Below are 25,044 nucleotides of genomic sequence, written 5' to 3'. Positions count from 1 at the left end.
TGCTGGTAGGAGAGCTGATTGCCGAAGGACACGGGTCTCATTTTCTGGAGGAAAATGGTTAGCTGGCATGGTTAGGACCGGATCCAAATAGCAGGTTTAATCAGAGTCTCACGGGGGAGGGGGGCGGAAGGGGCTTGTAACAGGAACATTCCCAAAGAGCGCAGAGGAAGGATGAGCAGAGACAGCCAAAAGAATGACACAGGAGGAAGCAGGAAACAGCCTACACTGGCTAGAACTGAAGATCTGGGGACAGAAGGCCCAGCTGGGGCCAGATTGTGGAGGGCTTTAAATGTCAGGCTAAGAAATTTATCAAGGGAACGAAGCCATCAAACAGGTGCTTCAGGAGGATAAATTTGAAGCCAATGTGCAGGACGAACAGGAAAATCTGGAATCATGGCAACAATGAGAAAACTATGAGATTCATCAGGCGGCTGCCGCAGCCCCGGGGGAGTTAATAAGGGTGTAAATGAAAGGAGTGTGGCAGGAACGGAAGGGACAGCTGCGAGACACACTGTGAACAAAGGACGGGTAAGGTCTGCTGCCTGATTGGACTGGGGACCCAGGGAGCTCCAGGAGTCAGCGTTGTAAGCTCGGGCAACTGGTGGTACAATGGGCAGAGAGAGGGGTGTTCAGAGACCTCACTGGTTTGTACATGTGACTGGAGTCAGATGCAGAGGCCACAGGGTGTCATCCGCAGATGTCTGACGGAGTTCAGGAGAGGTGTAGTACATATTAATGAATTTGGGAATCAGGCTGAGCAATGATACGTGAATCTGTAGAATGAATGCGCTCACCGAGGAGACTCTCCAGCGGAGGAAAGGACCAAAGGCTGCCTGCCTTCTGGAGAAGTCACACAGGAGGTCTGTTAGTGCAAAGCCGGAGTGAGAAAGGCCACTCTGCCGACCTTTCTTTGCCATTCAAATATCAGCTTGAAGAATATATTAGTTTGAGAAAACCAAGTAACGTAGCACTTTTGTCTCAGTGGAAACTAAATTATGAATGCCTTTAGCGTGCTCTAAAACAAATTTGGTTTAAGTAAAGGCTGGTATTGATAAAGAAAAGATAAACGTCACCGTGAACATCATCTAGATTCATGGATCTGAGTTAAGCAATAAAAAGGAACACGTGACCATATCCTAGGGCTAACATTTGATTTGCGGTATTAGTAGATATTGACTCATTTTAATACAAGAAATTGCTATATTGGAGGCTGGGGATATAGCTCAGTGGTACAATGTTAGATGTACCCTGGGTTCAATTCTTAGTAATAAAAACAAAAACCCAAACAGAACAAAAAATGATGCTATATTTGCAGCATATTTTCTGTATAATAAATTCAAACTATTTCATCAGTGCAGATAATTATTTTACTGTTTTACCTTTATGCAAGGTTATTACTATGTAGCCTAGTTGGCCTTGAACTAATGATCCTCCCACCTCATTCTCAGCACAGTTGAGGTTCCTGGCCCATCCCACCACGTCTTTACCAAATCTGTTTAGATAAAAGGTAATATTAAGTACAGTTCAATCAAAGACTTGTAAAGAAGTTGCTATAAGAACTTTACAGCAACCCAAACTAAGTATGTAGACAACTTTTCTTTTTACATAGTCAAGTATTCTTACATGCATTTACTCAATGATATTTTTTGACAGTTACCATATAATACAAGGTTGGTGGTATTTTATGCACTGTTAATCCTCTATAGTACAGCAACTGATTCCACAGTATCTCTCAAAAATCACAGATCTAAATTGGAACATGTCCTTATATTTAGTGAGTTAAGTGATATGTTCTTTTTTTTTTTTTTAGGTATGAAAAATTTCTTCTAAATTCTTCTTTCTGTCCCATACTAGATGGCTCTTGACAAGAGATGGAAACTCTGAATTTTTTTTTTAAGTTTATTTAAACTTTTTTTCCCAAGTAATATGTTCTTAAATGGGGCATTAGCACCTATTGAGAGCTATTGACAGCGCCTTTCTTTTGAAAATCACCTTTTAAGCTTAGGGTCAACCTTCTTAACTTTAAAAAAAAAATTCAAACCATACGAAATGGGATGCACACATCACCTGTCTATTAAAGACACATGTGACTACTAATTAGTTCCTATGCACCTAAGACAAGAGGAGCACCAATACTCTATCCTCCACCTGAAAACCAGAAACGGGAAGGCTACCATTGAGACCTTAGAGAAGGAACGGTAGGGTATCTAATGATCCTGTACAGGGGCTCAGGTTCAGGCCCCAGCACACAGACAGACAGACACCCACGTACACATGCCCTCTTCCCACAGTGGGCAGGAAAAGAGGTGCTAATCAAAGCAGTAACAGTTTTCTTGATGTCCTCAGACATTTAACTAAAGTTTAATTTTATCAGCTAAATTTAATGCAAGTGTGACCTTTCAAGACGCCAATATTATCAAATCTCTTTTAATATTAAAAAAAAATCCAACAGGGGGCTGGGGAGAAGGCTCAGCAGGATTAAGTACTACATCACTTAGAAATTAATTTCATTTCAGCTTTAGGCTGACTTGTAGAACACTGGGGAAATACAGAGACACAACAAAGAAAGCTAGCGAGGTTCATTTTGAGTACTTACACTACTATACAACAATGAAATACAGTTTGTGATGGTGAAGGATGAAGGGTCGATTCTCACTGGAGTTACACTGCAGAGGACGCACTAGGTCACAGGGCTGGAGGCTTAGAGTCATCCAATGGAATTAATATGTCGTGGGGTAGAAAACACAGGTGCTGTTGTATCATAAGACACTTCCTAACAGCGAGCGCGTTCTGGTCACATTTAACAAGTCTGCAGAGCACCCGTCCTGCTTCAGAAGAGGCGTTTATCGTTGATGTTCGGCTCCAACTTCTTCCAGGACAAATAAAACCAAAGTCCAAATGTTTGGGATAAAATGATGGACTACTCTCCAAAAATCCATAAAATGTTCACACCAGAGAGCCCAAGATTAACTCTCCTAGAAAGAAGGAAAGAAAGAAAGAAAGAAAGAAAGAGAGAGAGAGAGAGAGAGAGAGAGAAAGAAAGAAAGAAAGAAAGAAAGAAAGAAAGAAAGAAAGAAAGAAAGCTTTAGTTGAATTGCTTGTGCAAGTATCTAAGGTCTGGTTCTAGTAAGAACACTGTCTAACGGAGACCAGCTGAAGTGACTTAGCAGCGGAGCCGGCCACACAGCTCAGCAGGTGAGATCAAGTACTCGTGACGACTCTAGGAACTGTTATGTTTAGAAAAAATAGGTTTATAGGGTGCTGAAAATTAATTTTTCAGTCAGCGGTAGTGGTGCACACATTTAATCCCAGCACTTGGGAGGTAGATCTCTGAGTTTGAGGCCACCCTGGTCTACAGCACTAGTTCTAGGACAACCAGAGCTACACAGAGAAACCCTGTCTCAAACAAACAACCCCCCAGCCTTTCAGAAACACTAAGTAGAATCAATCATTTTTTTCTATTTAAATTTTAACTTTTTCCTGGGTATGAATGACGTGGGATATCCTTCTGTACACTACAAAATGTGTTGCTTTTGGGCTGGAGAGATGGCTCAGAGGCTAAGAACACTGGCTGTTCTCCCAGAGATCCTGAGTTCAATTCCAGCAACCACATTGTGGCTCACAACCATCTGTAATGAGATCTGGTGCTCTCTTCTGGCCTGCAGGCATATATGCAGACAGACACTGTGTACATAATAATAAATAAATCTTAAATAAAAAATTTGTTGCTTTTATTGGCTGATGAATAGAACTGCTTTGGCCTATGGCAGGGCAGAATATACCCAGGTGGGAAAGCCAAACTGAATACAGGGAGAAAGAAGGCAAAGTTGAGAGGGACGCCAGCCAGTTGCCTAAGGAGCAACATGCCAACAGATCAGTAATGCACGGCCACATAGCAATACTTAGAGTAATAGAAATGGGTTAATTTAAATGTAAGAGCTAGCTAGTAATAAGCCTGAGCCATCAGCCAAACTTTTATAATTAATATTAAGACCCTGAGTAGTTATTAGGGGGGCGGGAGAGAAACTTCCGGTTACATCTAAATGTTGTGCCTGCATGTATGTATGTGTATTGTGTGCATGCCTACTGTCTGTGGAAGCCAGAACAAGGTGTCATATCCCCTGGAACTGGAGTTAGACAGCAGTGAGCTACCATGGAGGCTCTGGAAATTTAACCAGGGACCTCTGCAAAGGAATCCAGGGCTCTTAATAATTACTGAGCCATCTCCAGTTCCAACAATAATTTTGTATATTAACAATACACTTGCTGCAAATTACATATCCCATTCTATATATGCACACACATACAAATATTTACAATGAAACCTTATGAGAAATTTTAGAAAAAAAATATGTACCTACTGATAGTGACAAATGCCTAAGACACATCATAAAATTAAAAGTCAGCTCAAACAGCATAAGTTTGGGTGTAATTTATTTTTAAACAAGGTGAAAGATACAAACTCATTCCTCAGAGTTGTCTGGATAGCGAAAACCTGGCACTCTGGGCACTTTGTGCAGATCAATGGGGAGGCTGAATAGGAAGGTATTTTCATTTTCTGGTGTATACTGTTATGTCATTCAAGTATTTCTATATTGAACAAGCATTATTTTTGCAATTGAAAAATAATGAAAAACCTTCTTAGTTTAGATGCTTTCTGCAATGATTTTCCTTTTTAATCTTTCTTATATTAAAAAATATGATGAAGGAGTGAATAAAGGGCTGGTGAGATGGCTTGGGGGAAGGTAGCTGCCGCCAAGCCTGATGACCTGCATTTAATCCCTGACTCACGTGGTAGTAGTGAACCGACTCCTGCAATTTATCTCTGACCTCCAAACATGTACCTTGGCGTCTGTACTCTCCTCCCCACAACAAACAAACAAATGTCAGCAAAGTCGAGGCAGATAACTGTTTCTGTCTATGAGCTTCTGCTGACATCTGTTGAATCTTTTACGTGTAACAAACATATCTGGGACAGAGCTTTGCCTTCACTAAGTGCAGTGCAATCCACAAGAGGAAGAGCGTGATGCCACGTGCACACACCACTTCACACTTCCGGTAGACACCCAGTGTGTGAACAGTATACAGCTCATGTCAGCAGACAACTACCTCTTTCAGTGAAACCTGATACTCGTTTTGCCTTTTAGGGTGTCTCAGTTCACAAGTCATGCCCTCAGTATTAGTGGCACATGTGCCCACGGCTACAGTGCTGGCAGCACACTCTGGAACATGTTTCATCTCTAAATTATGAACAGCACATCTAAACACAACCTCTTCCCAGAGACATGCCCACCAGAGTGGAACCAGCCACAGATGTCCTCTGAACCAAGTACTTCCCTTGACATTTCATTATTTCTAGGTCCTTGTTATGACAGCTGGACCCCAGAAGCTAAGTTTTCAGACTCTCAAATTATACATTACCAGATTTCCTCAGTCCTGGGAGTGGCCCGCTTATTTCAAACAGTATTTGAAATACTGAATCACTGAATCATAGACATGACAACATGGTAATTCTGAATTTGTAAATAACGTGAGCTTCATTACTGATTTCATAAACAACTTCAACAGACTATTTTCATCCCAATTAGCAATATTTTGGAATGGGTACAGACTAGACCTTTTGGAAGTATACAGACTTTGTGGAATGCTTTGTGTCTAAAATGGACTGGTTTGGAAAGCAGACTCCAAGTTTCTGCTTTTATACTGTCAAGTGGCAAGAGTCTGATTTTTATCCTATGTCAGAGATGCTCCCCAGAGGACACACTGAAAAGCTGACGGGATGGCCTTAGTTGACTTTACCGACAGGCAAGTCGAAGTTCTGAAGCCTGAATGGACGAGACTCTGATCTAGAGTTCTGCCCACAATCTTTTGGTATATGTGCTGCCTCCTGCAGAATCTTAACACAGAAAGAAAAACTCTTAACTAAATTAAATACTTAACCTTAAAATCATAAATACCTACCCAAGCATTCCCGACTCTTTGGTCTTTATGATGTAAAGGAACATCAACAATGTATGAAACATGTTATTTCTGCCCTAGAATCAAGACAAACACAGTAGGATTTAAACTCCAAAGATCCAGTCATGTAGGCAAACGCAGCTCTTACCGTTAACACCCAGCAGTTTAGAATTTTACAGAATTCAGAGTTTATTCATTCAACACACAACGCCTACTGTGAAGAGACGGAAAACATCCATGACAGAGCTGAGCATGAGCAGGAAAGGCGGACAGACAACTGAGCACGAAGTGTGAGGGGAGCCGGACGCTAGAGGAACACAGAGGAGCCTCTAACCTAGACTGGAGAGGCAGAAAATGGCTCCCTAAAAGCAACAATGTAAAGCAGACTTGAAATATGAACAGAAAGTTGACAGGCCTGGTGGGGTGGGAGGGGCCACACATAAGATATGCTCTGCCCCCAAGGGAACAGTCACAGGAGTGTCAGGATATTAAGAGCTGTGAAGTGATTTTACTGGCAATGCACAGTTGGGCAATCTTTGCCAGTTCTGAAACCAACTGTTACATATAAGTGCTGGGCTACAAAACCCCTCTGTTGATGTCAGATTTTACTTGACTTTAGGTGTTTGCGTAAGAATCTGAGGATATATGAATTTTATAAGGTAGTATTTTTCTATCATATAAAAATAAGGGGTGGGCATGGGGAGCAACAGGAACCTCTGTGGCTCAAAATACTTATGCATTTAAAAAAGTAAAATCAGGGCTGGAGAGATGGCTCAGAGGTTAAGAGCATTGCCTGTTCTTCCAAAGGTCCTGAGTTCAATTCCCAGCAACCACATGGTGGCTCACAACCATCTGTAAAGAGGTCTGGGTTCCTCTTCTGGCCTGCAGACATGCACACAGACAGAATATTGTATGCATAATAAATAAATAAATAAATATTTTAAAAAAAAAGTAAAATCAAACCAGAAAGAAGTGAAATTACTATGTCTGCTAGGAACTACTGGAGAACTCATTGTATAATTATAGTCAACAGTTCTATATGGAGGAGCCTGCCTCAAGTCCTAGTCATCAGGAAACTGAGGCATGCAGGCCTGAGCACTGGAAGCCAGTCTGAGCTACATGTTGAGATCGCCCCCTCCAACTCCCGCAACTAGAAATCAACAAAAAGAAATTGTAGCCAATGTAAAATTTCTCAGTAAAGATGCTGGTTAAGAAAAAAAAAATTTCAAAGGTCTGAGGCCAGCCTAGTCTCCAGGACAGATACACCTGCTACACAGAGAAGCACTGTCTTAAAAACCTAAGAGAAAAAAAAAAAGAAAACAAAACAAAACCCCACCAAAACAAAATGAACCAGAAAGAGCTAGAAAGAAGGTACACATCTTTACTCTCTGAGTTTGAGGCCAGTTGGGTCTACAAAATTGAGTTCTAGGACAACTAGACACTCTCTCAAACAAAACACAACAGAAAGCCCCAAATGAAACGTCCAGACAAGATGCTAATAATAACAGCTGCTTCTCCATAAGTGGTTTTCTTTACACTCCCAAATTAAACACTGCTGTGCTCAAGGCACACAGAACACAAGACCGTGTGCTGTCTCATACAGGTAATCACAGCTCTTGCGACGGGGGTGCAGGATCACCAAAAACTTTAGGCCTGGGTTACAAAGTGAGACCTTGCCTCAAAAACAAAAACCAAACCCAGATTCAATTTTTAAATGTTATCAAAATGCCATCTTTACATCCCCTAGCAGCAAGCTCGTTAGGGTTGGGAATGCAGTTCAATGGTAGAGTATTGCCCAGTATACATGAGGTCCTGAGGTCAACCCTAGAACTGAAAACAAGAAATACCTTTGGAAGATTGTAGACATGTCGCTGATAGATTAGCTCATAATGTGGAGGGTTGACAGCACTCTGATAAATACAAAACACATTTTCATTCGTCACATCTGTAAAGAAAATACGACATGTTAAAAAATTAAGCCATAGCCGGGCGGTGGTGGTGCATGACTTTAATCACAGCACTCAGGAGGCAGAGGCAGGCGGATCTCTGTGAGTTCGAGGCCAGCCTGGTCTATAAGAGCTAGTTCCAGGACAGCCAAGGGTACACAGAGAAACCGTGTCTGAAAAACAAAACAAACAAAACCCAAAACAAAAAACACCCCTCCCCCCCCAAAAAAAAAAAAAACAAAAACCCTACAACATAAACCATAAAGGTATTTCAGGTGAAAAAATCTCAACATGCCCTTTTTGGAGTTAGTACCTGGTTTATTTGGTGTCTGGACGAAGTGTTGAGAAGTAAATGTTTTCCCATCAGGGTACTTAGGGTGTGGAGGTAATCTGGAATCGAGGTAGGTACAAAACACATGCATGATGATCTGAAGAGAGAAAACAGTCCTTCAAGGTTAGAATGGCAATCTAGCACAGAAACATAGCTTTGAAACGGTCTATACTTATAAAAATTATTATTTTTTTTGTTTTATTTTGTTTAAGACAGGGTTTCTCTGTGTAGCCCTGGCTGTCCTGGAACTCTATCTGTAGACCAGGCTGTGTTCAAATTTCACAGAGATCTGCTTGCCTTTGCCTCCCAAGTGCTGGGATTAAAGGCATGTGTTACCACCACCTGGTTAAAAATAATTTTATATATAAAAAAGGAATTTAACTTAAATCACAAAACAATTTAGTGTGTTGATGAGGCGAAGTTTATAGTTCAAACAGTCTACTCCAGGGCTGGTATGAAGTCCAGTGGATAGAGCACCTGCCCTGGATGAGATCTTCAGCAGCCCCCTAAAAAGTTTCACACAAAATTGAAAAATATATTTGCATATGGGGTGGGACAATTTAAACAAACTTACTTCATCTTCATTTTTGTTTTTTTAGAGCGATCAAACAAAAGCAGAACATCCCTCTTCCCTCTTCTCATTGCTCCCTCATCCTGTGTGCATGTGTATTTCAAGACTCTACCTAGAGTCGCAAACACACCAGGCAAATGTTCTGTCACAGATCTGGACACCTAGCCCTTTTTTATTTTATTTATTAAGTTATTCCAGCTGGCCTTGATCTCACTCTGTAGCAGTTCAGGCAGGCCTTGAACTGAACTTGCAATCCTTCTGCTTCAGGTTTTTAAGTAGTAGGGATTATAGATCTACACTTGACCTGGCTCCTTATTTTCTGTTAAGTAGAGAATCTGCAACCATGCAGTTGCCAGCAAAACCAAGAAAATCTGCATATATTTAATTCTCAATTGAATATTAACATCTAAAATTAATTTTCATGTAAATAATCAATACAACCCCCCCACAATTTTGAAAAACACAAACTTTAAAGCTCTTTGATTTACTTAGTGTGATGGTAGCAATCTTTCCTAAAGTAATAATTCCACATAAGAAAGAATGTGTTGGGGCTGGAGAGATGGCTCAGTGGTTAAGAGCACTGACTGTTCTTTCAGAGGTCCTGAGTTCAATTCCCAGCAATCACATGGTGGCTCACAACCATCTGTAATAAGATCTGATGCCCTCTTCTGGCCTACAAGGACACATGCAAGTAGAGCACTATATACATAATAAATACATAAATCTAAGAAAAAAAAGAAAAAAGAAAGAAAGAATGGGTCAGCCAGGTGGTGGTGCACACCTTTAATCCCAGTACTTGGGAGGCAGAGAGAGGCAGGTGGATCTCAGTGAGTTTGAGGCCAGCCTGGTCTACAAAGAGAGTTCCAGGACAGTCAGAGTCAGGAATGTTACATAGAGAAACCCTATCTTGAAAAAACAAAAACAAACAAATGAAAAAGAGTTAAATCTCATTCCATTAGATTATTTTTTTTCTTGAGAGATAAATATCTTCTCAGAAAGAAGCAAAGTGTTGTTTGTGTGTGTGTATGTGTGTGTCATATATGATACCTTTAGTATTGGCAATAAAAGATGAAATCATCATGCAATTTTTGTTGAAAAGTGGTTTATGCATGCCATTAGGAAGAGTCTTCTTGGGACAAGACAGACTCCAAGGGACAGGGCTGTTCTGCTGGTGTTATGGTAAGCAGAGCACTTGAATAATCTTATCAGCACTTATCATCTCAAAAGCTTCTACAAAGGCTTTGTAATCTTCTTTAGATAAGGTCGCATTTTTTTTTTCTGCTTGTACTTTAATGATGATTTTGGCTCTGATAATGGGTGGTAAATGTATTTTATGAATCTCTGGTAAACACCATTTTTACTAGAGCCCCTAAAAAGAAAGTGCTACAATCATTGGCAAACACAGGCACAGATACTCTATACATCACCTCTGCTCCAACAAGTGCTAGTTTTAACCTTCAAAATAAGGTCCAAAATCTGAATAAATCTAAAACCCTCCCCAGCCTTCATTTGCCTAGTGCAGAGCAANCCCCGGTACTTAGTTTTTTTTTTTTTTTTTAATTATTTATTTATTTATTATGTATACAATATTCTGTCTGTGTGTATGTCTGCTGGCCAGAAGAGAGCACCAGACCTCTTTACAGGTGGTTGTGAGCCACCATGTGGTTGCCGGGAATTGAACTCAGGACCTTTGGAAGAGCAGGCAATGCTCTTAACCACTGAGCCATCTCTCCAGCCCCGGTACTTAGTTTTAAATCCTTTCTAACTAATATTTGTAAGGGAAAAATAAAGCCATGCTAATATAATAACAAATTTATCAGGCTAAAAAATAATGAAAGACGTACGGCAGAGTCGGTGGGCAGGTCTGTATCCCACTTGCGTCCTTTGAAGTCTCCACCTCTGTTCCATCGGAACGAACTCATACAGCCTCCCTGGGAAAGTTCTGTGCAACAAAAGCCAAGGTTAAAATGCTTTAGACATATTAAAAACAAAAAAAGGAAAAGAAGCTGGAGGATTACAGTAGGAAAAGTACACTGTTATAAAACCTTACCAGAATATCCCCAAAAAGAAACCCAAGACCTCAAAGTTAAACCCCAATACAAGGAATCAGGTGATACTCTGGAGTCTTCATCGCTGCAGTTAGAATGTCGTGCATGGCTGCTGACATGTGTGAGAACTGCTCTGTGGGTGTGTACAGCCATGACTTTCACTGCTGCCTGCACGTGGTGGCGCATGTCGGGAGGTAGAGGCAGAGGCAGGTGGATCTCTCAGTTTGAAGCTAGCCTGACCTACAGAGTGAGCTCCACGAGAGCCAGGGTAACAGAGAAATCCTGTCTCGAAACAAAACAAAACAAAACAAAACCCAACCAACCAAACAAAAAGGACATTCACTGCATTTCATCTTTTATATCGATGATACCTCTACACATATTTTCAATTTATATGTACAAATACTATCAATAGGCCAAGACTACCAAAATATTTGAATGTGAATTTATAGAAAATTCATGGATATATTCACAAACCCCAACTGTATAAGACAACAATCTAGCTCTTACAACAAATACCTTGCAAAGATTTAAAAAAGGATGGACAAGAAAACTACAGCTTAAAAGAAACAGATTAATTTATCATAATACACGATAGTATTTGAATCCTGCTTCAAACAAACAATATTTAAAATATGAGCTGGTAGGATATTTAAACACACACTAGATATTTCATAAAATAAGGGAAATACCACAAATGTGAGGTATATCAGCTAATATGTGCTAACCCTGTGGTAGCACTGTGTAACACTTTATGTTTTAGAGATACATTACGGAGAGATGGTTCAGTGGTTAATGGCACCAGCAGCCCTTCCAGGACTTGGGTTCAATTCTCAGCACCCACATGGCAGCTCACAACTGTCTATAATTCCAGTTCCAAGGTATTTGACACCCTCATACAGATATTCATGCAGGCAAAACACCACTGCACATGAAAATAAAGAAATCATTAAAAAAAAAAAACCCACACACATTACAGATGAACTGACAACTGAAAGGCTATCCAATGAGAAGTTCTACAAACAGATGCTGGTACGAGACAGAAGGGAGGAAGCAGCCAGGGTAACACAGGGCAGGGAGGCCTGAGCAGACAGATGTTCTGAACTGGGTGATATTTATGTTTTGGCAGGTTGTTAGTTGTGTGATTTTTTTAAAGACTTATTCATTTTATGTATATACAGTGTTCTGTCTGCACGTATACCTGCACACCGTAAGAGGGTGCCAGATCTCATAACATGGTGTGAGCCACCATGTGAGTACTGGGAATTGAACTCAGGACCTCTGGAAGAGCAGTCAGTGCTTTTACTGCTGAGCCATCTCTTCAGCCTTCCCCGCTTCCACTTTTTTTTTTTTTTTTGAGGTGCTGGGCACTGAGTAGGCAATCCAGGTAAGTGCTCTGTCACCAACTTTCATCTAGAGTTCTATGTACGCTTGAAATTTTCCTTCTGTGTTAAAGCTCTAGAAAGTCATGAAAAAAATGCTTATTCCTAAATCTGAATCCAAGCACGGTTTAAAGCCGAGGACTCTAACACTTTCCAGTTAAAATGCATGAAAATTTTGAATACTGAAATACTATTTTTAAAACTTGCTTTAATGCCGGGGGTGGGGGGGGTGGGGGGTGGGGGGGGGGGGGGGGGGTGGTGCACACCTTTAATCCCAGCACTCGGGAGGCAGAGGCAGGCTGATCTCTGTGAGTTTGAGACCAGCCTGGTCTACAGAGCTAGTTCCAGGACAGGCTCCAAAGCCACAGAGAAACCCTGTCTCGAGAGAGAAAAAAAAAAAAAAAAAAACTTGCTGTAACAAAGAAACATTTTACAGTTTGTCCAAATGAAGCTAACCCTGACTTTATGAGCTGTTCTCTAGAGAGGCACAATGAAGGGAGCGCATGGGCGAGCTTGGGAGGTTGACTTTCCCAATCCCAGGTCAATCTCAGATCCCATCTCCCCCCAGTCCTAAGCACATAACAGAAACCAGAAATTAAATATAAATGACTAAATGACAAGATCCAGATTAGCACGCTGATATTACAAAGACCATCACAGTGGCACACTCCCAGTTCTCGGTAGGATTAGGAGCGGAAAAGGAGCCCACCCAGCCTGTTCAACTCATATTTAAGTTTCTTACACAGAATAAAATGATTAAAATCTTTAGGGATAGTCTTTTGACAGTTCTTAGTGTATTAAATAGATGATTGAAAAGTTCTTCAAGTATAAGCCTTCATTAGCCCATATTTAAATATACTTATAAAATATAGGACCATAATTACATTTTTTTACTTTTTTCAAAATAATGTTTTTCCTTGTTATCTTTCATTACAAAAACCCTAATGTTACAAAAGAGCTTTCATTTTTGCTCTTCAAATCAAGTTACCTTTGATTCTCTCAAACAAGTACTCCTGATTTGGTGTTAGGTCTAAATACTGCACAATTGCATTCAGAGTTGGAATGAGAGGAGCTTTGACCAGGGCAGCTTGCTTCAAGCTGGTAACACTTGCCTCTGTTAAAACACAAAGAACACAAATTACTTATCACAGAGACTCTCAATGAACTTCAAAGTTTTCTCTGTCTGTTTTCAAGTAGCTGGTTCCTCACCGCCTTTGAGGTTCTACACAAGTGGGCGATGTCTTCCTTCACACGAGCTCACAGCTCCCGCCCAGCACAGAGATGACTACCTTGACGCTGTCTCTCTGTCCTAGCTCTGTCTTCTGCCCTGCCCATCTGTCTCATCTTTTAGGAAGAAAGCTCGACCAGGGCATGGGCTTCAGTCATTTTTCTGCAGTGCTTACTGTTATCAATGCCTACAATCGTTCCTGGCACATCGTAGGCACTCAATATTTGTTGAAAGAACAAAGGAGAGCAATAGTTTATCTTTTTAAAAAAGATTTATTTTATCATTTAGGTGTGTTTTTATTTTATATATTTTATAAGTATGAATGTCTTGCCTGCATGTGTAACTGTGTATTACATATATACCTGGTGCCTTCTAAGGCCAGAAGAGGGATGTCAGGCCCTCAGGAACTGGGTTGCATTTGGTTGTAAGCTGCCATATAGGTGAAAGGAACTGAGCCTGGGTCCTTTGGAAGAGCAGTACTCTGTCTACTGGACCATCTTTCCAGCGTCTGTGTGTGTGTAATGAGCACAAGAGTGCAGGAGCCATGGAAACCACTCCTGGGGCTGGATTCACAGGCTGGTAAACGTGGGAACTGAACCCAGGTCTCTCTCGCCAGCCCAGAAAGAACTTATCTGAACTTGCAGTAACTAGTTTACATAGTTTCATGCAAGGTGGCTAGATTTTCTTTCTCTCTCTCCTACACACATAATTACACACCTCTTTTTAAAAAGGCATACAAATTCATGTTGGCAAAACTAAAATATAGTAAATGTTATACATATAAAAGTTATACCACAGGTTAAAAGTTACCCACTAGCCGGGCGGTGGTGGCGCACGCCTTTAATCCCAGCACTCGGGAGGCAGAGGTAGGTGAATTTCTGTGAGTTCGAGACCAGCCTGGTCTACAAGAGCTAGTTCCAGGACAGGCTCCAAAGCTACGGAGAAACCCTGTCTCAAAAAAAAAAAAAAAAAAAAAAGGTTACCCACTATATCAGGATAAGTATATTTATGATAGTGACTTCTCTTAGATTATGAAAGATAAATTATACAAAAAAATTAAGAGGGAAAAAAGGCAGCTTAAGCACCTAAGCATCACCTGGTGTTAGAAGGATCTTCCGCCGGGCACTTGGGAGGCAGAGGCAGGTGGATCTCTGTGAGTTTGAGACCAGCTTGGTCTACAAGAGCTAGTTCAAGGACAGGCTCCAAAGTCACAAAGAAACCCTGTCTCAAAAAACCAAAAAAAAAAAAAAAAAAAAAAAAAAAATCTTCTAGGGCATAGAAGATACAGCTGCTTTTTGCTTTTTGAAGGAAACGTATATTGAAAATCTTATTCACAGCAGCATTATTAATAGGAAATAATCCAAATGCCAATCACCAATGAATGGGTAAATAAAATGTAGAAGGTGCACTCTGATTATTAGTTGGACATACAAAGAAATAAAGAAACTTAAAAACATTATGTCAAGTGAAGTGAAAGAAGCCAGTCACAAAGGACCACATACTGACATGAACTAGCCCAGACAGCACAGGCTGGTGCTCATACAAGGCTGAGGGTGTGGGAGCGATGAAATAGTGTAAAATTAGCTAGGGGAGGATGGTTCAAGCCAAACCTATGGACTGTCCACTTAACAGGCAAATTGTATAGGCAAATGTATGTTTAACTATATACCTCAAACAAATCTGCTACATTTAAGAAACAATTACAAACATTTTATTCTTCACCCAAAGACAACGAAAGCTGTCCAACAGCCCATTACAAGAAGCTATTTTCCACTTAAACAGTGTACTGAAGTCAATCAGGCAGGCTCTGCTTCACATACCTCCGATCTGCAGCTCTGGACAGCCCATTCGTCTCATCTGAGTGCTGACAGACTCAATCTCCTGCACCAGAGGCACTAATATTGTCTCATTGATCCACTAGGAAGGAATGAAGAATAGCTTCTATAGTTATCATTCTAAAGTATTTCTCAAATCATCATTTCTTCCTTTTTCAGGCAACTTTTTTGTCTTCCACGTGACTAAGAGAATCAGAAAGCAGGGCGAGAGAGACCGCGAGTAGCCGCGCCGTGATGCCGAAGGAGCAGGTGAGCTGCACACAAATCAACTTACATTTTTAAGTCACATACAATTTTAATTTCAGAAAATGTTAAACTTTCAGTTAGATATTAATTTTTTTCTAAATTTCTCTTTTCAAGATGGACATAGTGGCTTATGCCTGTAATCTGTGTACTTGGGATGTGAGGCAGGAGAATTTTTGAGGAAGTTGGAGACCAGCTGGCCTACATATCAAGTACCACATCAGCCAGAGCTATATTATAAGACCTGTCTCCAAAACAAAACCCTTCTAACTGTTATTCTTGCTAAAAGGAAACAGAGGTCAGCCCACACTTCTCGAGGTAATATGCACACATTCCCTATCACTTATACTGGTCTCTAATCAGTGAGACTGCTTTCAAGCTGGGGTAACTGATTAGCTCACTCGAGGCTTGCCCATACCTTAGCTGCAGATACAGATTTATTACATTTAAAATCAGTTTGTAAATATCACAGCGTTACCTTTAAAGATTAGGAACTTCAAATCCCCCCCCCCCCCCCCCCCGTGGCTAGTATCAAACCAATTTGGGGGTGTGAAAGGCTGCGTGACGGGAATCTGTCTGGGAATCTGTTTGTCCGTTACTGTTCCGTGTTTGCAGTGATCCTGACCACCACTTCTATTCCTAAGCTTTTGTTAACTATGAAAGATGAAAATGTTTCAGACGAAATACTAATTCACAATTCCTTATGAGAAGTCTGAACTAGAAAGCCTTTGAAAATTGAAAGCCCCTTCCTTTCTTTTCTGTATTATCTTTTGTTTTGTTTTGTTTTGTTTTGAGACAGGGTTTCTCTGTGGTTTTGGAGCCTGTCCTGGAACTAGCTCTTGTAGACCAGGCTGGTCTCAAACTCAGAGATCCGCCTGCCTCTGCCTCCCGAGTGCTGGGATTAAAGGCGTGCGCCACCACCGCCTGGCTTGTATTATCTATTTTTAACTGTGTGTGCATGTCCCTGAGTAGAGGTGCTTGCACAAGCCAGAGGCAATGGAACACCTCAGCTGCAGTTACAGGTGACTGCGAGCTGCCTGACATGGTTCTGGGAAGCAGACTCAGGTGCTGTAACAGAGCAGACGTGCTCACAACTGCTAACCATCTCTCCAGCTCCTGGAAGCCTGGGAAGAGATAAAATACCTGACAAACCTTCTGACTTTAAATACTCCATTCCAGTCTTTTGTTTGTTTGTTTTTCGAGACAGGGTTTCTCTGTAACTTTTGGAACCTGTCCTGGAACTAGCTCTAGTAGACCGGGCTGGCCTCGAACTCACAGAGATTCACCTGCCTCTGCCTCCTGAGTGCTGGGATTAAAGGCGTGCGCCGCCACCACCACCGCCTGGCTCAGTCTTGCTTGTAACTGGAAGTGTAACAAGGTAACAGTTCCAAGGACATCCTGCCAGTCATTCTTCTTAACATTATTACATGCAAACAACTTGCTACCTACTCTCTGGCTACAGCAAAACCACCAAGTTAAAAGAGATACAGTCCGCATCCCCGAAAATTCTGAACGAGAATGATGGTATTGGACTCAAAATACTGCATTTATTTTATTTTATTCTTGAAACAATGGCCTGTGATAGTCTTGAACTTGCACTTTCGCCTCAGGCTCTTCAGTACGTGTTACATGCGTGTGTCGCCACACTTCTAGTCACTTCTTCCTCCTGATACTTTACTTAATAACGAAACAAAATTCTTCTAAGGCATCGAAGGGGGTCTGCACAGAACCTGGGACTGACAGACACTCTGAGAAGCCACTGTCTCTGTGTGGAGGAGTCGAGGATTATTGTCTAGGGAGATAAGGAAATTGCATGTACAATAGTGTTTCTGAGGGCAACGTTTGTAGGGCCCTGGTCTCCCTTATTCCTAGGGTGCATTTGCGGGGACAGTTTATGATCAGCTAACTAAGCTTCCTGTGTGTTTCTGTGCTCTCCCTGCCCCGCCTGGTGATTAGCTGCAGGGCTTTTACTCCTTTGTTAATATGGTAATTTCCCACCTGCCTGGGCGGAAATCCTTGTGCAGCAGTTCCCCAAGTCTGAATAAAGGGAGTTCGGCTGGTCTTCTTTCAAATGACTCTGGTCTCTCTGTGTGTCCTTTCAATCTCCAGGCCCTTGCCCGACTAGCTTGCGGTACACAGTGGCGCGAACTGTACCGAGGGTGTTACACACGTTCCTGTCTCCCTCACAATTCTAGGTATATAATACACTGACAGAAAACCTTTTGGGGAAATAGAATTGAAATTTTGGGAAAGGGAAGAAGTTAAAAATCATAGTTTCTTTTCTCTAGCTACACTGACTAACACGGAAAAGACTACCCAATCAAGAAAACATGCTCTACCACTATACACGCACCATTACTTTTAGTATTTAATTCCAGCAATCTCACGAAGAACCTCAGCTCATAGTTTGATACTGTCCTACAACTGGCACAAGACGCAAATTACATTTCCTTCTTTCTTTTTAAGATTTCTTTAACTTAGTTTTATGTGTGTGTGTGTGCATGGATGTGCGTCTACCAGCATGTATGTATGTATGGATGACTGGTGCCCATGGAGGTCAAAAGAGGGATCAGATCTCCTGGAACTGGAGTTATAGGTGGTTGTGAGTCACCATGGGGCGCTGGGAATTGAACCTAGGTCCTTTGAAAGAGCAGCCAGTGCTCTTAACCACTGAGCCGTCTCTCTAGCCCACAACTTACATTTCTAAACTTGGCTGTCCACGAGTCCATGTGATCCAGAAGCTGTCTATTCATGGTCACTCTCGCCCAGACCTGTTTAAAAGAGACCCTTCAGAAACACTAATATCCATTTAATTAGCATTCAGTAATTTTCTTATTTCTAACTCATGGTTGTTCATGCACAAATATATCTTTAAAAGTTCCTTATTTTGGTTGGGCTAGTGTTAAGTGTCTCTGTGTGTTTTGCTTTCAAGTACAAAAAAAGAATAAAAACCCCGTATCTGATATTAGACTGAAGAACAGACTGGCAAATGTATGTATTTTAAAATCAACAGTCTGGCCACTGAGAATTTTTTAAAAATTATTTATTTTTATTTTATGTGCATTGGTATTTGCCTGCATATATGTCTATGTGAGAGTGTCATCTTCTGGAACTAGAGTTACAAACAGTTGTGAGCTGCCATGTAGGTGCTGGGAATTGGACCCAGGTCCTTTGGAAGAACAGCAGTCAGCTCTTAACTGCTGAGTCATCTCTCCAGTCCCGAGAATTTCTTTTTATTTTCCTAATGATTGCAGAAAGTATTATAGTCAGGGCATTTTAGTCAACTATGTATCATAAGCTAAAAATTTCAATGACAAAAGCTATTCCACAGATAAATTTTAAGTTTCTATCCTAAGCAGTAAAAGTGAGGATCACAGGAGAAAAGTTTTCTAGAAATAAAATAGTTTTCTAGTAATCTGAAGGTCTTTGTATATTAAATCTTTTTATTTTCCCTTTACCTCTTCAGCAGCTTGCTTAGAACTGAGATCAGCTTCATCTTTGTTAGCACACGGGGCCTGGGACCTACAGGCAAGCTGATACTGAAACTTCTTTAAGGTCTGTGCATAATCCCCCACAGAACGACTGTAATTCCAGAAGGTAGGGCTGGTGGAAGGAGAGGTGGAATCGGGGCTCCCTGCAATTAAAAATTCAAAGTGTCTTAGTTCTTATAGTCATTTTATACAGTAGTAACCCAGAGACACTAGGTATCTAGGAACTAGGCCACCTCTGACAATACTCAAGGAACAAAAAGACAAGCACCCCCCCCCCCCCCCCCCCCCCCCCCCCCCCCCNCCCCCCCCCCCCCCCCCCCGCCCACAGTACTCAAGAAGCATCTCCCCTGGCCCCCAACACTGTCTTCTCTTTGAAGATCACAGGTTTGACATTAAAAAGACCATTTTGAGCCCTCGGAATGATGCATGGTTGCAAGTGTCTCTTTCTGCTGTGAAACTCAGCTTGTGTTATGCTCTGAGACACTCACTGACCAGGGAAAGCAAATGTTTGGAAGTTCCTCTGAATGGAGCTAACAGCAGCCTCTGTTAAGAAGCCTTTCTGGACTACAGGCTCTACGAACTGTTGTACACGGCGCCCTGTAGTGACTCCTGTGTTGATGAAAGCTATCTGACAACGTAAGAAGTGGACATCCAGGAGGCACAGCTGGACAGATGAGGCCTCACTAACGAGTGTGCTTCTGCAGACCTCATTCTTTCCGAGTCCGAGACAGGGTTTCCACCCAGCCCGCCCAGAATGCGCAAAACTCTCCTAAATCTGAAAGGTAAACAACAAAACCACACAAATTTCTAGCAAATGAGACCCCAAGCATAAAAATCAGCTGCAGAAGTGTAGGTATTTAGTCTCTAATAATTTCAGATAATTGAACTGTTGGATTAACTTTGAAAAAGTGGGTTTAATTAACATCACTGAGGGAGCCAGGCAGTACTTGCACACACCTTTAATCCCAGCACTTGGGAGGCAGAGGCAGGCAGATCTCTTGAGTTTTGAGGCCAGCCTGGTCTATATAGTGAGTTCCAGGTTAGCCAGGTCTACACAGAGAAGCCATCTCAAAAAAAAAAAAAAAAAATCAAACCAATCACTGATGTAGAAAAAAAAAAAAAGAATTAAAAATAAAAGTAAAAACCAGGGATATTCATGCATAACTGGTTTTAAACATAAATCAAAGAAAACCAGTCTAGAAATCACAATCCCAGAGAACCTAGACAACAATGGAGACCCTAAGAGAGACATACATAGATCTAATCTACTAGGAAGTAGAAAAAAAAAAACAAGATCTCCTGAGTAAATTGGGAGCATGGGGACCTTGGAAGAGAGTTGAAGTGGAAGAAAGAGGCAGGGAGGGGAGCAGAGAAAAATGTAGAGCTCAATAAAAATCAATTAAAACAAGCATATTTGAGAAAAGCTAAACTGAGTCCAAAGTAACTAAAAACAACTGGGCTGAGTGATAAACAAGGTTGTTTTATTTTTTAATTTATTTTATGTACATTGGTGTGAAGGTGTCAGATCCCCTGGGACTGGAGCTACAGTTGAGAGCTGCCACATGGGTGCTGGGAATCTGAACCTGGACCCTCTGGAAGAGCCATCAGTGCTCCTAACCACTGAACCACTCTCCAGCCCTCAACAAGGCTGTTCTTATAGAAGAATGCCAGATCACGACATGTGGAAGGAACCCACGAGGAAGTCTCTACTTGCAACCATCTTTGCATTAATCCACTTGGGCAAGCCGTCTGGTGGATCCTGTAGGAAGGGTGGCTGGAAGCCAGTAATCGAAGGGAAACTACTAAGGAACCTGCTTGCAACCATCATGAGCAAGTGAAGCAATTCTCGATCTCCACAGGCCAGTGTATCACACATCTAATCTAACACACAGAGACACGCCGCTAAGCTGTGTTCCTACCAGGAAACACTTAAAGTGAAAACAACTGGACAAAACCCAATTTTCACACTAGCTGGGTGTCTTTTCAAAGATACACATGCACACACCTTCTAAGTTAAAGACAGCAAAAGAAGTGCAACTAATTGGAGCAGCCTGCATCAGTAAAAGAAAAAAGTAAGTTTTTTTTTTTTTTTTTGAAAAAGGTCAGTTATCACTGGCTCTGGGTCAACCATATTAATGTGTCTGAGTTACAGTGGTGTATCAAAGGTAAGAAGTTCATTTTGAAGTTATAAGGGGAAATGTCCTGTTCTCAGAAGACGCATGTAAATAACTGAGGGAAGAAGTATCACAAAGTCTACAACTTTTAAACGACTCAGCCAAAAACCTTTGGGCATGTGTGAGGGAGAGAAAATGAATGTATTATGTGTGCCTAGCTTCTCACTCCTGGAGAACTGAGTTGTGAATATTTGTTAGCAGTGTGTTCTAAGAACTTGAAATATGATACCTAAGTACAACAGCATGCCCAACACTCAGATATTAACTTCTAAATACTATTCTCTACGAATCCAGTCCACGGAAAGCATAGTGGCCCCTAAGCCAGCCAGGAGACTGCAGGATGAATCTATATTATTTTGTGGATCTAGAAAGTGAGGGGAAAGGAAGACGAGCAAAAATGGGAAAGATGGGGTACAGGTGGGTACAATGTCGAAGAAAAATGTCAAGAATACAGAAGTCTTTTTAGCCCTAACTGTCCTGGACTATGTAACTCACAGGGATCCACATGCCTCTATCACTAGAGAGGTGAAATTAAAGGAATGTGCCATCACACCCAGCCAAAAACAAATCTTTAAAAAACAAGTTAAGCATTATGGGCCATTGATGGCAGTACCAGGGAAGCCAAGGTAAGTGGATTCCTGGGGCAGCTGGCAAGCCAGCTGCCAAGTTTCAGGCCAATCATAGAACCCATGTCAAAAAATACAAAGTGAGCAGCACCCACGAAAGGGACACCTGCGTTGATCATATATACACACACGAGTTCCCCATACAAGTGTATGGGGAAAATAAAGATGAGATACTACAGTCACAAAGTCCCATACAAACAGGCTTAGCACTCGGGAGACCAAGTCAGAGCACTGTTACATCTGCAGACTGCCTAGATGACATAATAAATTCCACACCAGCCTACATGACTGTATCAAAAACACAGACATAAAAATCCCCATGAGAACACAGCAATAATTTTGAAAAGAATTTTAAACAGTGTTAAAAGTAGCATTAAAATTTCTAACAAGGATATTTACACAGCCTGAGAGCAAGTAGGTTTGTAATTTTTTTTATAAATTTATGCAGAATATTTAAATTACCTAAAGCCTAAAAACATAGCAGAGAGGTTAAAAGTATAGAAATAGACAAAGACATAACAGGCAAAGAACTAGAGACCAGAATTTAGAGTACGTGTTCTTTTCAATGTGTCAGAACCATTTATACAAAAGTGACCAGAGAGCCTCCCAGCAAGTCTAAGATTAAAGCCTTCCCTCCACAAAGAAAGAAGAGAAAGCCCAAACATTAATAGATATGGATCAGAATCTCTGGCCACAGCATAGTTAACTTAGGAGGAAATAAAGCTAACTAGGTCTTGTCTGGCTTGACAAGGAAAAGCAACAGCAATAACACTTACAAACATCGATAACAATACTTCTCAAGGTGAGAGAAAAAGATATAAAAGGAATGAAAAGTATCTGAAAATCATAAAAGATATGTATCAATTGTTCTTTGTGCTACTCTGTAATTTCCAGTACACTTCAAATACTTTGAAATTTCAAAAAAGACGGAAGTAACAAGATAATATTGATTTGTTTCTTTGACATTTGTGGCACTTGCAGGCAGAATTAAATTAAAAACCCCCAGAGAGATTTCAGGCGACACAAAGAGCCATGCTCCAATAACTTGGCTTCTTCACCATGGCCACGCTTTTGCACCTAATGTGTTTTTCTGTGGAAGTTCCTGGGGGGAAAATCATTACTCAGTTCAATAACCTAATTTGGTTTCAAATAATTGACTTTGTAATAATCAAATCCACCTCAAATAGATTAAGACTTGCTAACGCTGTTTCCCTAGGTAAACTAGAGGCTTTAAGGAATTATTTAGAGACAAATTTTAAAGTGGTACTAAAAAACCAAAACAAAGCCCAGCAGCACTTTTAGGGGCAATGATGCCCCCCTCCCCTGCCCTGCACACCAGTCTTCCAAAAAGACTCGTGGAGAGCTATCATTTGAATATACTTTGCTTCACGCTGCTTGAGAACACGCACAACCACAGTTTAGGGACATTCCAGCTGTGTGAAAGGTTTCACATTTACCGCAGAGAGAGATTCAAGACTGCTCAGGGCAGCCATGTTAATCTACCAGTTTAAGGACCATGTGAAGCGACATCAGAAGGAAACAAAGCGTACCCAGCTTAACTCTATGCTGCTTCTCCTCCTCACTCCTCAGGAAGGTGTCCAGAGTCCGCAGGTCCGTCATGTAGTCCTCTTTGTCAGTGGGTGAGGTGTAGACCGTGGGTGAGGAGCGGTAGCGAGATCTCAAACCACTGCTCTCCACGGGGCCCACAGTGGTAGGGTACGGGGAAGCAGGAGACAGACTAAAGCTCGCCAGCTGCACAAAAACACAGGATGGGATTTACTTTCAATTGAAATGCAAACATTTATTTTTGATTTTTAAAAGTAATATATGCAAGCTATCTCTGAAATCCTGGCACACAGGAGATGGAGGCAAGAGGACTGAGTTTAAGACCAGCCCCTGCTACATGGGCAATTTCAGGCCAGCCTGGCTGCATGAGGCTCTATCTAAACAACAACAGTTTAAAAAAAAAATCAACAGAGGCCAGGAAGATGGCTTAGCAGGTAAAGGTGCTTGCCATCCAAAGACACAGGCCTGACAACCTGAGTATGAGCCACACTAATAAAATAAAAATTATCTCGAGTAATTTTTCAGTTTTAAAATGTATTTAGAAAAAAACTGTGGTTGCATATAATTCCAGTATTTGGGAGATGGAGGCATGAGGATAAGGACTTCAAGGTTCACTGTCCTCAGCTATCCTGTGAGTCTGATGCTAGCCTGAGCTACAGGAGACTGTCTATACCTTAAAAGAAAGAAAAGGAAAAAGAAAAGAGAACTGACTACTGTTCCAGAGGTCCTGAGTTCAATTCCCAGCAACCACATGATGGCTCACACCCATCTATGAGTTCTGATGCCCAGAACACTAATACATAATAAATAAATTTAAAAAAATACCTGCACATTAATTATAAAAAATTTTTTAATTATTTTTCATTCTTATTCTATGGATTTAGATTTCGAGTTTTTGGCTGCTATAACTAATGTTATGAATATCACTGTACATAAATCCTTGCTGGAATTTTTGATAACTTTAAAAATTAATTTTCGTTAAATTTAAGTGGGGAGGGGTGTTTGTGTGTGTCTGCTGCAATGATGCTCATGTGGCCACAGGGCAGGTGGGTGTGCTGGCCAGGTGACAGCCTTTGGAGCTGTTTCTCTCCTCCTACCACGCGGGCTCTGAGGACCAAACTCAAGTCCTCAGGCTTGGAGGCAAATACCTTTACCTGCTGAGCCCACTTGCCAGTGCTTTAGAGCTTTCTTTAGCTCTAAAATTTAAAAAAATTGAAATTATTTGGCCAAAGCACAGAACCCTTAAAACTCTTACTTACATCTATTAAATCAGTGTTACTGTAGATCACACTCCTGTCAGAAGAGGATGGGGATCTATTTTGGTATACGTTCATCAATATTACTACTTTAAAATGCTTACTTCATTTATCAGAATTTCTCTCTCTTTTCACCAGATTTGTAAAACAAGCACTTTACTCATTGAGTGTCCCCCTGGCCTAGAAACTTTCAAGGCCTGCCTGGCCTATGAAGCTAGTTCCAGGTCAGCCAGGGCTATGCAGAGAAACCCTGACTCAAAACAACAACAACAAAAATCCCCAAAACGCCATACCCAGGAGGGAAAAGAATATAATCAAAATATAGTCCACATTTTTTAAAAAGAAAAAACTATTATTTTCTTAAAAAACAAAAAAACCAGCCGGGCGGT

At 41.2% G+C, this 25,044-nt stretch overlaps 1 protein-coding gene across 2 annotated transcripts in view; it reads right to left on the bottom strand.

The window, feature by feature from the left end:
• Positions 1 to 1,284: 1,284 nt before the first annotated feature.
• The window catches only part of Tmem209 (transmembrane protein 209), a 28,947-nt gene continuing 5,187 nt past the window's right edge, over positions 1,285 to 25,044 (bottom strand). For both annotated transcript variants that reach the window (XM_050141639.1, XM_050141638.1), the window contains exons 6-15: positions 23,384 to 23,585; positions 19,001 to 19,176; positions 18,242 to 18,313; positions 15,285 to 15,381; positions 13,225 to 13,350; positions 10,651 to 10,748; positions 8,218 to 8,332; positions 7,806 to 7,903; positions 5,962 to 6,035; positions 1,285 to 2,975 (exon numbers count right to left, since the gene is read on the bottom strand). In XM_050141639.1, the coding sequence (XP_049997596.1) occupies positions 2,921 to 2,975; positions 5,962 to 6,035; positions 7,806 to 7,903; positions 8,218 to 8,332; positions 10,651 to 10,748; positions 13,225 to 13,350; positions 15,285 to 15,381; positions 18,242 to 18,313; positions 19,001 to 19,176; positions 23,384 to 23,585 (1,113 nt within the window). In that variant the 3' untranslated portion in view covers positions 1,285 to 2,920. The remainder of the gene's footprint in view (positions 2,976 to 5,961; positions 6,036 to 7,805; positions 7,904 to 8,217; positions 8,333 to 10,650; positions 10,749 to 13,224; positions 13,351 to 15,284; positions 15,382 to 18,241; positions 18,314 to 19,000; positions 19,177 to 23,383; positions 23,586 to 25,044) is intronic.

Source organism: Alexandromys fortis, unplaced genomic scaffold (assembly GCF_014885135.2).
Source record: "Alexandromys fortis isolate MF-2015 unplaced genomic scaffold, M_Fortis_MF-2015_v1.1 scaffold_44, whole genome shotgun sequence".
In the NCBI taxonomy this organism is placed as follows: domain Eukaryota; kingdom Metazoa; phylum Chordata; class Mammalia; order Rodentia; family Cricetidae; genus Alexandromys; species Alexandromys fortis.
Note: the sequence above shows the minus strand (reverse complement) of the source record. Positions and strands in the feature narration are given on the sequence as shown.